Below are 15,600 nucleotides of genomic sequence, written 5' to 3' on the forward strand. Positions count from 1 at the left end.
AATTCACATACCATAAAATTGACCTTTTTAATCTGTACAATTCTATGACATTTAGTACATTCACATTATTGTGCAACCATCATTTCTACCTAATTCCAAATCTTTTTTTTTTTTTTTTTTTTGGTACTGGAGATTGAACTCAGGGGCACTCAACCACTGAGCCACATCCCTAACCCTATTTTATATTTTATTTAGAGACAGAGTCTCACTGAGTTACTCAGCCCCTCGATGTTGCTGAGGCTGTCTTTGAACTCTAATCCTCCTGCCTCAGCTTCCCAAGCCACTGGGATTATAGGTGTATACCACTGCACCCAGAACATTTTTAATCTCCCCAAAAGGATACTCCATATTCATAAACTGTCTTTCCCCCACCATCAATAGGCAGCTACTAATCTGCTTTCTGTCTCTATATATTTTGCTTAATGTAGACATTTCATGTCATTGGAATCATATAATATGTGATCTTTTGTGTCTGACTTCTTTCACACAGCATGTTTTCAAGGAAAGTTCATCCATGTTATAGCATGTTTCCATACTTCATTTCATTTTTTGTTGCCAAATAACATTCTATTTTATGAATATACTACAATTTACTCAGGTATTCATCTGTTGGTGAACATTTGGGTTATTTTTAATTTTTGTCTGCTATGAATAATGTTGCTGCAAACATTCAAGTACAATTTTTTTTTTTTTTTTTTTGGTACTGGGGATTAAACCCAGCAGTACTTACTACTGAGCTACATCCCCATCCCTTTTTTATTTTATTTTTTATTTTGAGACTGGGAGGGTTTCATTAAGTTGCTTAGGGCCTCACTAAATTGCTGAGGCTGTTCTTGAATTTGGCGTCCTGAGTCTCTGGGATTACAGGCATGTGCTGTTGCTCCCAGGTTCATGTGAGGAGGTAGCAGGGGCTGAGGCTTTGGGGAGAGCAGATCTGGAGCAGCCATCTGGGGAGAGTGGGAGGCTGCTCTGGGCAGGCCAAGGCATGAAAACTGGAGGGGGAAGGGGCGTGTGTTCCAAAAGAGTAGCTTTTTTTTTTTTTAATTGTTTTCCGTGTAATTGCTCTGTATTTTAGGGATGTATCACACCATTTTCTGTAAGTGGCGAATTTATCTACTTATAATTCTGTCACATTGTCTTTATTTTGAAGGTATATTAGCTATGTCAAGTTCAGAATTATTATATTACTGGTGAATGTTTAGTGATCCACAGTATTCGCTGGAATGTAATTTGTTTTGCCTGAGCATCTCTTTCTGTGTGTTTTGAATATCGCTGACCGACTTCCTTTGCACGGTGTCTGTTGACTCTGTCTCTTTCCATCTGTTTTAATTCCAACCTTTCACCATTTTACCGTTTTGCTTTTCATGGTACTGGGTGTTGAAACCAGGGCTTTGAGCATGCTAGGTAAGCATTCTACTATTGAACTACAGTGCCTAGCCCTTTTATTTTTATTTATTTTTGTCTGGGGATTGAATCCAGCGGTGCTTTACCACTGAGCTGCATTCCTAGCCTCATGATGTCTTTTTTTTTTTTTCTTTTGAGACAGGGTCTTACTAAATTGCTGAGGCTGGCCTCAAATTTATAATCCTGCTACCTTAGCCTCCTGAATCACTGGGATTATCAATATGCACCGCTGCTCCTGGCTCCTCACCCTTTTTAAAATTTTATTTATTTACTTACTTATTTATTTGGTGCTGGGAATTGAATTCAGTGGCACTCAACCACTGAGCCACATCCCCGACCCTATTTTGTATTTTATTTAGAGACAGGGTCTCACCGAATTGCTTAGGGACTCAAACTTCCTAAGGCTGGCTTTGAACTTTGATCCTCCTGCCTCAGCCTCCCAAGCCACTGGGATTACAGGCGTGCGCCACTGCGCCTAGCTTAAAATTTTATTTTGATATAGCATCTCATTAAGTTGTCCAGGCTGCCCCAATAGCTGGATTTCAGGTGTGCACCACTGAACACTAATCACATTTTGTAATTAGCATATACCGTAGATGACTTGGAATTTTATCTAGTTGGTGCTTTTTATTTCAAATTTAGACAGCATAATCCCTTTACAATGTGATTCCTATATACCTGGGTTTATTCCTACTAATTGCTTTGAACTCCAATGATATATTACCTTCTTTTCCAAGCAGTAAGTATTGTCCTAATTTTTGTGTTAATTATATCCTTGCTTTTCTTTATAGTTTTACCACATGTGTATATATTCCTAAGGAATATGTTGTTTTCCTTGTTTGTCAAATTTATATTAATAGAAACATTTTTCTGAGACTTGACTTTATTATTCATCTTTTTTTTTTAATTTTTTCATGTTAATGCCTATGCCTGAAGCTGGTTCTTTTCATTGATGTGTAGCATTCTACTTGATGAATATACCATGGTTTATCCATTTCACTAATGAGCAGTTGAATTGTTTATAGTTTTCAGTTCCAAACATTTGTTTAGTATGGTTCTAGAGATTGAACCCAGGGACAGTCTGTTGCTGATCTACATACATCCCCATCCCTTTTTTAAATTTTTATTTTGAGACCAGGGTCTCACTACGTTGTTCAGGCTGACTTCAAAATTGAGGTCTTCCTGCCTCACTTTCCTAAATCACTGGGATTACAGGAGTGTACCACTATGCCTGGCCAATTCAGAACATTTTTTAAATTTTTTTATTTGTTCTTTTTAGTTATAAGTGACAGTACATCCATGGAGTATAACTTTCTTTTTTTTTTTTTTTTTTTTTTTTTAGAAAGAGAGTGAGAGAGAGAGAGAGAGAAGAAAGAGAACTTTTTAATATTTATTTTCCAGTTTTCGGCAGACACAACATCTTTGTTTGAATGTGGTGCTGAGGATTGAACCTGGGACGCACGCATGCCAGGCGAGTGCGCTACCACTTGAGCCACATCCCCAGCCCACATCCATGGAGTATAACTTTCTATTCTTGTGGTTGTACATAATGTGGAGTTACACTGGTCACTTATTCATATGTGAACATAAGAAAGTTATGTTCCATTCATTCTGTCTTTCCTAGTCTCATCCCCCTCCCTTCTCTTCACTCCCCTTTGTCTAATCCAGAACATTGGTTTTTTTTTTTAATATTTTTTAGTTTTAGTCGGATGCAGTACCTTTATTTTATTTTTATGTGGTGCTGAGGATCGAATCCAGGGCCTCATACGTGCTAGAGAGTGCTCTACTGCTGAGCCACAACCCCAGCCCCAGAACTTGTTTTAATAACAGCATTATTGAGATATAATTTGGAGGGCTGGGGATGTGGCTCAAGCGGTAGTGCGCTCGCCTGGCATGCGTGCGGCCCGGGTTCGATCCTCAGCACCACATACCAACAAAGATGTTGTGTCCGCCGAGAACTAAAGAATAAATATTAAAAATTCTCTCTCTCTCTCTCTCCTCTCTCTCCTCTATCACTCTTTCTTTAAAAAAAAAAAAAAAGAAAAAAGAGATATAATTTGGAGGGGATGCAGGGGATTGAACCCAAGGCCTTGTGAATGCTAAGAACATGCTACCAGTGAGCTACACCCCAGCCCTGAGATGTAATTTACATACTATAAAATTTACCCCTTTGGGGCTAGGCTACTAGCTCAGTGGTAGAGAATGCTTGCCTAGCATGTGTGAGGCACTGGGTTCGATCCCCAACACCATATAAAATTAAATAAACAATGGGCTGGGGTTGTGGCTCAGCAGTAGAGCACTTGCCTAGCATGTGTGAGACGCTGGATTCGATCCTCAGCACCACATAAAAATATAAATAAACAAAATAAAGGTATTATGTCCATCTACAGCTAAAAACATTTTTTAAAAAATTTACCCCCTTAAGGGAGACAATTTAGTGAGTTAGTATGTTCATAGAGTTGTAGAATAATCTCTACGCCCTAATTTTAGAAATTTTCATCACCCCAGAAGGAAACCTTGTACCCATCTAGTCTTTATTCCCCATCACTTCCCCCTAATCCTCTAGTCATAGATAAGCTCTAATCTGCTCTACTTTATTCTCTGTAGAATCCCATATTCTGGACATTTCCTATAAATGAATTCATGAAATGCATGTTATCTTGTGTTTAACTTTTTTTTTTTCTTTTTGTACTGGGAATTGAATCAGGTACTTAACCACTGAGCCACAACCCCAGCTCTCTTTATTTTTTTATTTTGAGACAGAGTCTAACTTGCTTAGGGCCTTGCTAAACTGCTGAAGCTGGCTTTGAAGTTGGAATCCTCCTGACTCAGCCTACTGAGTCACTGGAATTATAGGTGTGTGCCACTGTGTCCAGAGTGTTTAGCTTTTTGTATTTAGCATAAAGTTTTGAGGTTTACCCACGTTGTAGTATATATCAGAAATACGTTCTTTTTTATTGCTGAATAATATTCTGCTATGTGATAGGTCACATTTTGCTCATTCTTCAGTCAATGGACAATCAGGTTGTTTGACTTTTTGGCTAAATTTTTAATTTTTTTGTTTAGATTTTTGTGGTACTAGAATCAGACTCAGGGCCTTGCGCATGCTTGGCATGTGCTGTATCACTGAGCTGCACCCCCTAGCCCCAAGTTTTTAAATTTTTTTTTCCTTTATGGATACAATGTCTTTGTTTATTTATTTTTATGTGGTGCTGAGTATTGAATCCAGTGCCCCACATGTGCAAGGCAAGTGCTCTACCATTGAGCTACAGCCCCTGCCCGCAAGTTTTTAATTTTAATGAAGTATAATTGATTGATTTGTTTCTTTTGTCGCTGTGCTTTTCGATGTCCCATCTAAGAAACTGTTGTCTAATCCAGGTCATGAAGATTCGCTCCTATTTGCGTCTAACAGTTACAGTTTTAACTGATACATTTAGTAATCTTGAGTTAGTCTTTGTGTGTGGTGTGAAGTATGAGTCCAGCTGCATTCTTTTGCATTTGGATATTCAGCACCATTTGTTAGACACTATTCTTTCCCCCCTTTGGCACCTCTGTCAAAAATCAAATGTAAGGACTTATATTTGGACTCTCAATTTTATTCCATGGCACTGATACATATGTAATATACTTATGCCAGTACCATTTTGTCAGATTTGCTGTAGTTTTGAGGTAAGTTTTGAAATTGGGAAATGTGAGTCCTCCAGTTTTGTTCTTTAGACAAAGTTAGCCAGGCACAGGGGCACATACCTGCAGTCTCACTAATTTAGGAGGCTAAAGGAGGATCACAAGTTCAAGGCCAGCTGGCAACTTAGTAAGAACCTGTCTCAAAAAATAAATAATAAAGGCTGGGAATGTGGTTTGGTGGTAGAGCATTTCTGGGCTCAGTTACCGGTACTGCAAATTAAATAATAATAATAATAATAAGTAAAAAAGTTCATAGACCAGGCTGGGTACAGTGGTATATACCTGTAGTACCAGCTACTGAGACTGGAGGATTGCTTGAGTCCAGGAGTTGCAGACAACATAATGAGACCTCATATTAGGGGAAGAGAAAAAAATTATAGCCAACAGTCAGATTCTCACTAAAGGAAGGACATCCTTCATTGAATTTCCATATAAATTTTTAAGACCAGCTTTTCAATTTTTGTAAAGAAAAGCAACCAGGCTGGGCATGGTGGTGAAGGTTTATAATCCCAGTGGCTCAGGAGTCTAAGACAGGAGGATAGCAAGTTCACTGATAGCCTCAGCAAAAGCAAAACACTAAGCAACTCAGTGAGACCCTGTCTCTAAAATACAAAAAAGGGCTGGGAATGTGGCTCAGTGGTTGATTGCTCCTGAGTTTGATGCCTGGTACAAAAAAAAAAAAAAAAGTAGTTTGCTTTTTTCTTTCTAATCTGGATTCTTTTTACTTCATTTTTTGCTCAAGTCCTTGGCTACAGTATAATGTTAAGTAGGCATCTTTGGTTTTGCCTTCCTGACATTAGGGGGAAATCATTCTGTTTTTCACCATTAAGTAGGGTACTGGCTATTGATTGTTATGAACATAGTGAAGTGTGGCTCCTGGTGCACATGTGCAGGAGTTTTCTAAGGTATATTCTGGAAATTGAAATGCTTTAATCACAGGATATGCACATGTTCAGAAATTACCCAGTGCCAAATTGTTCTCCAAAGTGGTTATGCCAAATTATATTCCCTTCTGCACTCTTTGAAAGTACCCAGTGTTCTATATCTTTGCTTACACTTAGTATGTAAAACGTTTTTCTTCCCCTAATCTATAGGTATGAAATAGTAGTTACTCATGTTTCATTGGTTACTAATGAAATCAAGCATCTTTTCACTTATCAGCCATTAATATTTCCTCATTTGTAAAATGCCTGTTTGCATCTGTTCATTTTTAAAATTTTTTTTTAGTTATAGACACAATATTCTCATTTTGATATTTATTTTTTTATATGGTGCTGAGGATCGAACCCAGTGCCTCACATGTGTGAGGCAAGCACTCAGCCATTGAGCCATAACCCCAGCCCTGTTGTTCATTTTTTTATTAGGTTGCCTTTTTCATATTGCCTGTAGGTAATCTTTACATATCTGGAACTTTTGTTAGTTACATATACCATAGATATCTCCTTCCAGTTTATGACTTGTCTTTTCAGTTTCTTTATGATGTCTTTTTTTTCTTCTTTTTTGGTGGTACTAGGGATTGAACCATTGAACCTGGGGGTGTGCTACCATTGAATTACATCCCCAGCCCCTTTTTTTTTTTTTTTTTTTTGTGTGTGTGTGTGTGTGTGTGTGTGTGTGTGTGTGTGGTGCCGGGGATTGAACCCATGGCCTTGTGCATGTGAGGCAAGCACTCTGCCAACTGAGCTGTATCCCCAGCCCCCACCCCTTTTTATTTTTTATTTTCAGACAGGATCTCATTAAATTGCTGTGGCTGGCCTCAAACTTGCAGTCCTTTTGCCCTGCCTCGAAAGTCTCTGGGATTATAGACAAGTGCCACTATGCCCAGCTATAGTATCTTTTAAATTAACAAAAAGTCTTAATTTTAATGTAGTTAGATTTTTAAAATATTTTTTAGTTGTTGATGGACCTTTATTTTATTTATTTTCATGTGGTGCTGAGGATCGAACCCAGTGCCTCACACATGCTAGGCAAGCGCTCTGCCACTGAGCCACAACCCCAGCCCCTAAAGTAGTTAGATTTATCAGTGTTAACACACACGGTTTGTTCTTAAGCTCTCTTTCTGCCAGGCACAGTAATGCTCGCCTGTAATCCAGCTACTCGAGAGTTGAGGCGAGAGAATCATGAGTTCAAGGCCAGCCTGGGCAATACAGCAGGGGTCTCAGAAAACACCCCCACCAAAAAGGAAAAAAAAAATCTTTCTCCCCAAAGTCTGAAGAGATATTTTACTATTTACTTTTAGTAACAGTTTTTCAAGTTTTGCCTTTCACATTTAAGTCCCTGATCCCCTGTAATTGATTTTTCTGTGAAATGAGGTGAGGCTCTATCATTCATTTTATTTTATAGGAAAACCCAGGGGGGCTCTACCACTGATATCCCCAGCCCTGTTTATTTCTTATTTAAGACAGGATCTTGCTCAATTTCCCAGGCTGGTCTTAAATTTGCAATCCTCCTGCCTCAATCTCCTGAGTCACTGGGATTATAGGTGTGCCACCACACCTGGAATTCTAGTACTTTTATTTGCATTTTTTAAAGAATCTTGATCAATCTGGTATGGTTTGTTAATTTTATTAGTCCCATAATATTTGCTCCCCTTGGACTAATTGTGTCGTTCTTTTCCAGTAGCTCACATCGATGCTCAATTTGTTTTTCAGCCTGTCCTTTTTTTGCAGGATTTGAAGCCTGTGCCTTTCGCTCCAAGTACAACTTTAGCCATATCTGACAAGTTAAAATATGCACTTTCTTTGACCAGTGGGTTATTTTAAAATGTATGTTTTTGTTTGTAATGCATTTGGAGATTTATTAATCACATTTTCATTACAGGTTTCTGACCTAGATGTATGAATGTTGAAAACATTTCTGTATGCTATCCAGTTCTTTTTTATTTTATTTTATTGGAGTGGAGGAGTGCAGGGGATTTAGCCCATGGGCACTTTACCACTGAGCCATATCCCCCACCCTTTTTATTTTTTATTTTGAGACAGGGCCTCTCTAAGTTGCTAAGGGCCTAAATTGCTGAGGCTGGTCTTGAACTTGTGATCCTCCTGCCTCAGCCTTTGAGTCACTGGGATTACAGGTATGGGCCACCGAAGTTCTTTAAAATGTGTTGTTTACTTTATTGCTGAGCATGCTCTCAGTTTTAATGAATGGCCCACATTGTATGAGAATAAAGCAGATTTTATGTAGATATTGTGTTTAGAGTTCTATATTTTATCCTTTGGATCAAGCTCATTAAGTATTCTCTGAGCCTAATCTTTGGGGGCCACTTTACCTGTTAGCTACTGAAACAAGTATGTTGTGTCCTCGCTTACTGTCTCACTTTTCACTTTACATTTTTAAAGTTATATTATTAGATACTTACGAGTTAAGAATTTTTTTTCCCCATTTAAGTAATTGGGAGTTAAGAAATGTTTTAAGGGGTTGGGATTGTGGCAGCGATATTGCTTTCACCTAACACATTGGAGTCCCTGGGTTCCATCCTCAGCAACACATAAAATTAAAGAAAGAAAGAAAGAAAAAAGTAAAAGGTTAATTTTTTAAAAAAAAAGAAGAAGAAAAAGAAGAAATGTTTTAAATTTCCTGGTGAAAGGAACCTTTGGCCAATATGTAGGGACCTGAGTTTTTGGCTCAGAATCCACTCTTACATATTGGAGCTCTGTCAGTGTTCTTTTTTTAGTGTTTACCTGGTATACCGTTTTCTTATTTGTAAACTTTCTGTGTCCTTAGGTTTCGGTGTGTCTCTGATCAACACAATACACCATGTATCTTTCCAGGGGTCTTTTCTGCTCCACTCTCAGCCTCTTAACCACTACTTTTCTGCTTTGCTTCAATGAAGCAAAGGTGGAGGCTAGCCTGAGCAACTTGGCAAAACCCTGTCTCAAAATAAAAATGGGCTGGGATGTAGTTCAGTGGTCAAGTGGTTACCTAGCAAATACAAAGCCCTGAGTTCAAGTTCTGACTTCTGAAGAAAAAAAAAGTCAAATTTTCTATTTCTTTGAGTCTTTGGTAGCAATTCATATTTTTATGAAAATTTTTCCATATAAGCTTAATTTCCGAATTTATTGCCATAAAATGTCCTTAGGAAGTAAGAAACAGGGCTCACTTTATCTATATTGTTTGCATTTTTCTCAGAATGGATTAATGTGTAAATAAATGAAGATCCAACCCATCGCCAGATACTGACTTATATATGTGTTCCTGACCCACCCCAGCAACCCTGTGCTTGGCTAAGTCGGCTTTTCTCCCTTTCTCCCTCAGTCTTAGGAAAAGTCCTCAGTGCTGTGGGCAGCGCCCAGCTACTGATGTCCCAGAAATTCCAGCAGTTCCGGGGCCTCTGTGAGCAGAACTTGGTGAGTGTGACTCTTGTCCCTTCACAAGCCTCTGTAACCTCCATAGCATGGAGAAGGTCCTGCTTCCTCGTGGCATTGGGAAGTGGTCGCAGTGTATTCCCGTGCCTAGCACAGGACAGAACCAGGAGTGGCGCTCCTGAAAGATCATTGACCACAGAGTCAGAACAGCCATGTGAGCATTGGTCGGTCAGCACTGACCGACTTCTCTGTAGTCCTCTCTATACCCAAGACAGCACAGCACGCAAGGTAAGAACTGAAGGAACGCCCCCGCCAGCCTCGGTGGGCCTCCTCTCCAGGTCACCTGTCAGGAGGACAGAGTCTCTGCGGTGAACCAGCAGGGAGGACTTCTAGGAGTGAGGCCAGTGGCACTTGTGGGTTGTATTTTCATGGAACAAAGTGACAGGAGGGAGACAGCATGGGTCCAGTAATCAATGTACCTGGAGTGAGTCCAGCATGTCCCCACCTCACTGGCATACCCCAGTCAAGAGTGTTTCTTCCCTGTAAAATGAGAACCCCTGGGTCTGCGGCATCCATGAGGAAATGAGTACCTTCCTCACATGGTCCTGCGGTGGTGACGATGGCCTCGGTCCACAGGCGTGGGCCGGGCCTGTTCTTGTGATTAACCGGTTTCCTCCTTCCAAGGGCCCACCTGCCTCTGGGGCTGACACCAACATGGAGCTGGCTCTGTTTACTCATCCAGCTACTGACACAGGCACTGGGAATCAGGGAGCAGGACTAGACTCAGAAGCCCCTCTAGGACTGGCAGAGCCAAGGGACCATGTGTGGGCAGGAGGACAAGCTTCTGCCTTGCCCTCCCACTGATCACCTTCTGCCCCACAGAACCCTGATGCCAACCCACGTCCAACAGCCCAGGACCTGGCAGGGTTCTGGGACCTGCTTCAGCTGTCCATCGAGGACATCAGCATGAAGTTTGATGAACTCTACCACCTCAAGGCCAACAGCTGGCAGCTGGTGGAGACCCCCGAGAAGAGGAAGGTGAGCATGGAGCAGTGCGGAGGGGAAGTCCAGGGACAAATTCCTGGTCGACAATAACGCTGCCCACATCGGTCAGTGCTGCTTGGCTCCCTTCTCCGTGTGTCGTCTTGAGCTGGGGCTCACGTCCATCACTGCCGGGGTCCATGCTTGGCACTTGTCCAGCCTGCTGCTCGCTCTGTGTAGTTGAGGCTGCCCCCTGAAGCATGCCAGCCTGCCCTGCATGTTCAGAGAAGGGGAGTCCTGGGAGAGATGTGGCCACGCCACAGCACTGGAGACGTGGCTGTTGGAACTTTGCAATCAGCCAAGTGGTCCCTTCTCCTGGGGCCTTACTGCCAGGAGTGCTGGGGTCTGGACCTGTTCCCCCTCCTGTGGCAACAGCCTCTTCCCTGAGGCTCACGCTTCCTTTTGTAAATCAGTAGGACCTGCCGTGTTGGGCCGTGGCCCCTGTAAGTTCTGATCCCCAGGAGAGCATGCAGAGTATGACCAGGGAGTCGGAGGCCTGTCTCTGACTGGAGGACTTGGCTGGTTCCTGCCTGAGCCTCAGGCTCCCAGTGGCTCAGAGCAGGGTGGGAACAGGTGACCTGTCTGTCCTTTACTGCTAGAACATTCTAGATTCTGGCTTGCTTTTTGCTCCTCTGCCTTGTGCTACTCCCACTATCATCGCTTCTTGTGGCTTCCTGATTCCAGGTGTGTTGCCTGTGCCCAGTGCAGGGAGGCTGGGGTGGGAGATCCAGCTGCAGCATTTAGTTGGGGGCAGCGCCACACAAAACGTGGCACCTTTATTTTATTTTTGTTCCCTCCTCACTGTCTTACTAAAGGAAGAGAAGAAACCACCCCCTCCGGTCCCAAAGAAGCCAGCCAAATCCAAGCCAGCAGTGAGCCGCGACAAGGCCTCAGACGCAGGAGACAAGCAGCGTCAGGAGGCCCGCAAGAGACTTCTGGCAGCCAAGCGGGCAGCTTCCGTGCGGCAGAACTCGGCCACAGAGAGCGCAGACAGCATCGAAATTTATGTCCCTGAGGCCCAGACCAGGCTCTGAGACCATAAAGAAAGAAGGAAGGAAACAATTTTAAAGTGTTTAAAAAACACACAAAAAAAATCTTAATGAGAATGGAACAAAATTTTCTCAACCTTTAGTATGGTTATTCTCTTTAGAGACCCTGAGCCAACTTTCAAATTGAAGCATACAAGGGCTCACGATTTGGCTTTTTTGGGTCCCTCCCAGCTTTAGGTTATGAAGACTTCACACACACAAATTCAACAAAGCTAAAAACTCTCTTCCCTCCCGCTGGCCGTGGTGGACTGGACAGGTGGACTTCGGCAACTCCCGGCCCAGCCTCAGACTGCGGTCTTTTTACTTGTTCTATCTAATGAGAACTTCAACTAGCTTGTTTACAAGACGACGACCGTCCAAGGGCAGCCTTGGGCACCTGCCATGTCCCTCCTTTTCCCAGCTACCCCGCGCTCACCTTGGATTTTTCATTCTTACATTTTTCTTTTCCCTTCAGAGCTCACACAGGGGACGCCACCGTGGCCAGCGGCTTCTGCGTCTCCACCTCTGGGGTTGAGGCCGGGAGAGCAGAGAGCGGGACGGCTCCCCCCCCACCAAGTGCTCACACACAGTCTCCACGCACGCACTCACGCACGCACACGCACAGGCGAGGGCCTCCCGCTGCCCCAGGCGACGTCGGACAGGACTTGCCTCTGAGCAGATGAGGAACGCGCTGGTGTCTGGGGGAATGAGGCAGAACCACGGTTGCGCGTCCAGACTCCAGTCTTTCCCTTCTCTCCAGCCCCTTCTTCCTTCAGCAAAAGAAAATTTAGGACTCAGAGTGGCTTCCAGGGGCTGGCTGTCCTTGGCCGCACCTGTGTCCAGTGCCCAAGGGCAGGTGGCGGTGTCTGTACGTATGTGTACATATGCACATAGACCTTAGAGTGTATATTTAACAACGCCCTCTGCCCACCTGCCACCTGCGCCACCACCGGCTCTCGGGGCACCTGGCAGGAGGCGGGTGTGTGAATAGCATATATTTTTACATGTACTATATCTAGGTGTGTGTACAAGTGTGTGTAAAAATATAGACCTTGTGTGTAAGCAGCCCCCCCTTTTTTTTTGTCCCTCCCACCCACCCCCGCCAGCCCAGCCTCTTGAGTTTTCCGTCCGTTCTGTTTTTTTAACCCAATCCTCCCTCTCCCTGCCCCATCCCTTCTCCCGGGTGTCAGGAGCCCTGAGCTGCAGAGGCCCGGGCCTACAGGGCGGGGTGGGGCAGGCCAGGCAAGGGCAGCGGGGCACTGGGCATGCCAGGGGCTGCTCGGTACTGGGCATACAACTCCAGGGCATTGGAGACATCCTCTTGTCCGGCGCGTGCTGCAGGGGGTCCCCCTGGGTGAACCAAGGGCCTGCTCTGGGGCCCCAATCCAGCTTGGCCGCCGTCTGTGACCTTGGGCAAGTCACTTGACCTCTGTGTGCCTCAATTTCCTCCTCTGTAAAATGGGGACAGTCCCTGCCCCTCCCTACCTCACAGGCATGTTGTGAGAATAAATGAGGTAAAGTGTACCCCGGCGGCTTCCGGTGTTATTGCAGTTCGTGGGCCAGGCTGGGAGGGGCGGGGAGTGGCAGTAGACACCCCAGGAAGCAGACAGGCCACAGTTCCGACTGTCTTGCGCCAGCTCTGTGATCCTGGGTGAAAAGGCGAATGGCATGTCTTGCCCGGGAAGCTAGAGTGCAGCATTTGCCCTGCAGCTGCCTGTGAGGAAAAGGCTCCCTGAGGAGCTGCTCCTACAGAGCCCATGGGCTGGCCTCGGATCCGACTCTGCACATCTTCCAGGACTGGCTACCCAGTGCCCAGTGCCGCTTCCCCCCCGGGCAGCACGTGTACCAACACACTTGCCAAGCTCCGGCCGGGGAGTCAGCTTGGCCGCTGCCTCTGCCTGACTCACCTTTAAAAGGTGCAGGGCTATGCAGGCCGCACAATCTCACTGGGCAGGAGAGACCCTATAGTGTGGCTCTGGGGGTATAGCTCAGTTGGTAGAGTGCTTGCCTCCAGTGCCCAAGGCCCTGGGTTCTAATCCCCAGCACCACAAAAAAAGAAAAAGAAAAAAACTCAGTGATGAGTTCAAGTCTACAACAGAGAAGGGGAGGCTGTGGAGGGAGGCTGTGGAGGGAGGCTGCAGAACCGGAGCTGGTTCCTCCAGGTTGGGCAGGAGCATTCTGGTCCCCACCAGAAGATGGGGAACTGAGCAGCTTTGGGGGTAAGAAAGTGCATTCCAGGCAGAAGGCATGGTAGGTGCCAACCCTGCCTACCAACTGAGGGAGAGAAAGTGCCTTTAGAAAGCCCTCAGGCCAGACTCTGGAACCGCAGTCACCATTTCCTCTCGGTCCAGCCAAACCAGGCTACCAGTGACCACAGGTCTCCCTTTCCCAAGAGCTTTGTCCAGACTGCCAATCCCGTCACCAGCCAGCCCTGTGAGCCCACCCAACCCTGTAGCCAGCCCCCTGCGCTCAGACCAGTGTGCCCTCATTCCTGGCTCCCAGTGTCTGGTAGTGGTGGCTGAGTGTCAGTGACCATAGGATGCTGATGAACTCCTGGAGCTTGTGCCTTCCCAGACCTACTCCTGCCCTGAGACCAACCAGGGTGAGCTCAAGGTGAGTGAAGAGGGTCCCAGCAGCCAGCCGTGAGTGAAGGCAGGTGAGGAATCAAGCTGAGCTTCAAGGCCACCAGCAGGTAGCAGCCCAGCTGCCCCTGTGGGCCTGGAGGGCCTAGGGTAGCCCTCAGCTCTTCAGAGACTGAGGGTTTCTGCTACAGCGAGAGGCCCAGGAAGGACCCTGCCACCCATATCAGAAGCATCAGCTGATGAGGAGCAACATGCAGAATCTGGCCTCTACTCCTGGCCCTCCTGGCAGAGTGGCACCAAAACATGTTGTGCAACTCCCAAGAATGAAGACATTTCATGCCTGGCAATCCTACCATTATCACTCTCAAATTCCACAGAAGAATGTTCCAGACAGGGCCTCCCTTACCCAGGAGAGCATCAGAGCCCAGGCACTAATGTCACCTAAAGTGCCAAGCTCCAGGTGCCCGCGTAATGCTTCCTAGGGCTTTCCCCTGTCCATCAAGGGTCCAGTTAAGGTTCGCTCATTTTGTTACCATGTTTCTCTAGTATCTGAATCAAAAAATTTCCCTGCCTTTCTTTTTGTTTTCCTGATAATTATATGTTAAAGTAGCCAAGCATCTCATAGAATGTTGCATAATTTGGATTTATTATGTTTTCTTTTGATTAGATTCAGAGTAAACAGTTTTGACAAGATTATGACTTAGATGATGTCCCACCTTCCACAGATGGCACACTCTTCCTCCAGGAAGATGTGTCACCTTGGGAAAGGCTAAGAGCAGCTTCCCAGAGAAGCTGGGAAAGAGTCCTTGGCTTCAGTGTTTCCAAAGCCCAGTCTCTGCCAGGACAGAGGGGAGCCCAGGCAGAGGCAGGAAGCACCCCTGGAAGGCTACAAGATGGCCAGGAAAGGGGCCGTGGGAACAGGAGGCCATAAGCCACTCATGAGTCCCTGGAACCCCCACACAGGGCTGCGCACCTGAAAGCAAGAAGGCCCAGCTTTCCTCTCTAGAACTCCAAGCTCCCCGAAGATTGCAAGTCCCCAGAGTCCTGCAGAGACCTCACCCCCGCCAGGATCAGCACTGGGCTCAGGGACCTTAAGAACAGCAGGACAGAGTCCTTGCTCCCCTCCATGCATGGCCCATGCAGGTGAAGGCTGTTGCCGCAGCGTCTGGGCTGGTTCCAACAGTGGCAGTGTCTGGCAGATGCTGCAAACCAGCCGGTCTCCACTGCCACTCCAGCCCCTTCCATGTGGCAGCCAGGGGGAGCCTTTCAGAATGCCCGCGGGGTTGCCCAGGTGGCGCACACCTGTAATCACAATGGCTCAGGAGACTGAGACAAGAGGATCTTGAGTTCAGAGTCAGTCAGCCTCAGCAAAAGTGAGGTGCTAAGCAACTCAGTGAGACCCTGTCTCTAAATAAAATACAAAAATAGGGCTGGGGATGTGGCTCAGTGGTTGAGTGCCCCCGAGTTCAATTCCCAGTACCCCCCAAAAAAAAAAGTACAAATGGTTGAAGGCTGGGGTGTGGCTCAAGGGTGGAGCACTTGCCTAACATGCATGAG

The 15,600-nt window shown here is 45.3% G+C and overlaps 1 protein-coding gene across 13 annotated transcripts in view; it reads left to right on the forward strand.

The window, feature by feature from the left end:
• The window catches only part of Dlgap4 (DLG associated protein 4), a 173,669-nt gene extending 160,684 nt beyond the window's left edge, over positions 1-12,985 (forward strand). For 12 of the 13 annotated variants that reach the window (XM_078051733.1, XM_078051728.1, XM_078051727.1 and 9 more), the window contains 3 exons: positions 9,343-9,434; positions 10,275-10,430; positions 11,249-12,985. In XM_078051733.1, the coding sequence (XP_077907859.1) occupies positions 9,343-9,434; positions 10,275-10,430; positions 11,249-11,467 (467 nt within the window). In that variant the 3' untranslated portion in view covers positions 11,468-12,985. Of the gene's footprint in view, positions 1-9,342; positions 9,435-10,274; positions 10,502-11,248 lie in introns of all 13 variants that reach the window. The other variant, XM_078051735.1, reaches the window with a different exon arrangement.
• Positions 12,986-15,600: the final 2,615 nt, after the last annotated feature.

This window comes from Ictidomys tridecemlineatus, chromosome 5 (genome assembly GCF_052094955.1).
Source record: "Ictidomys tridecemlineatus isolate mIctTri1 chromosome 5, mIctTri1.hap1, whole genome shotgun sequence".
NCBI classification, from domain to species: Eukaryota; Metazoa; Chordata; class Mammalia; order Rodentia; family Sciuridae; genus Ictidomys; species Ictidomys tridecemlineatus.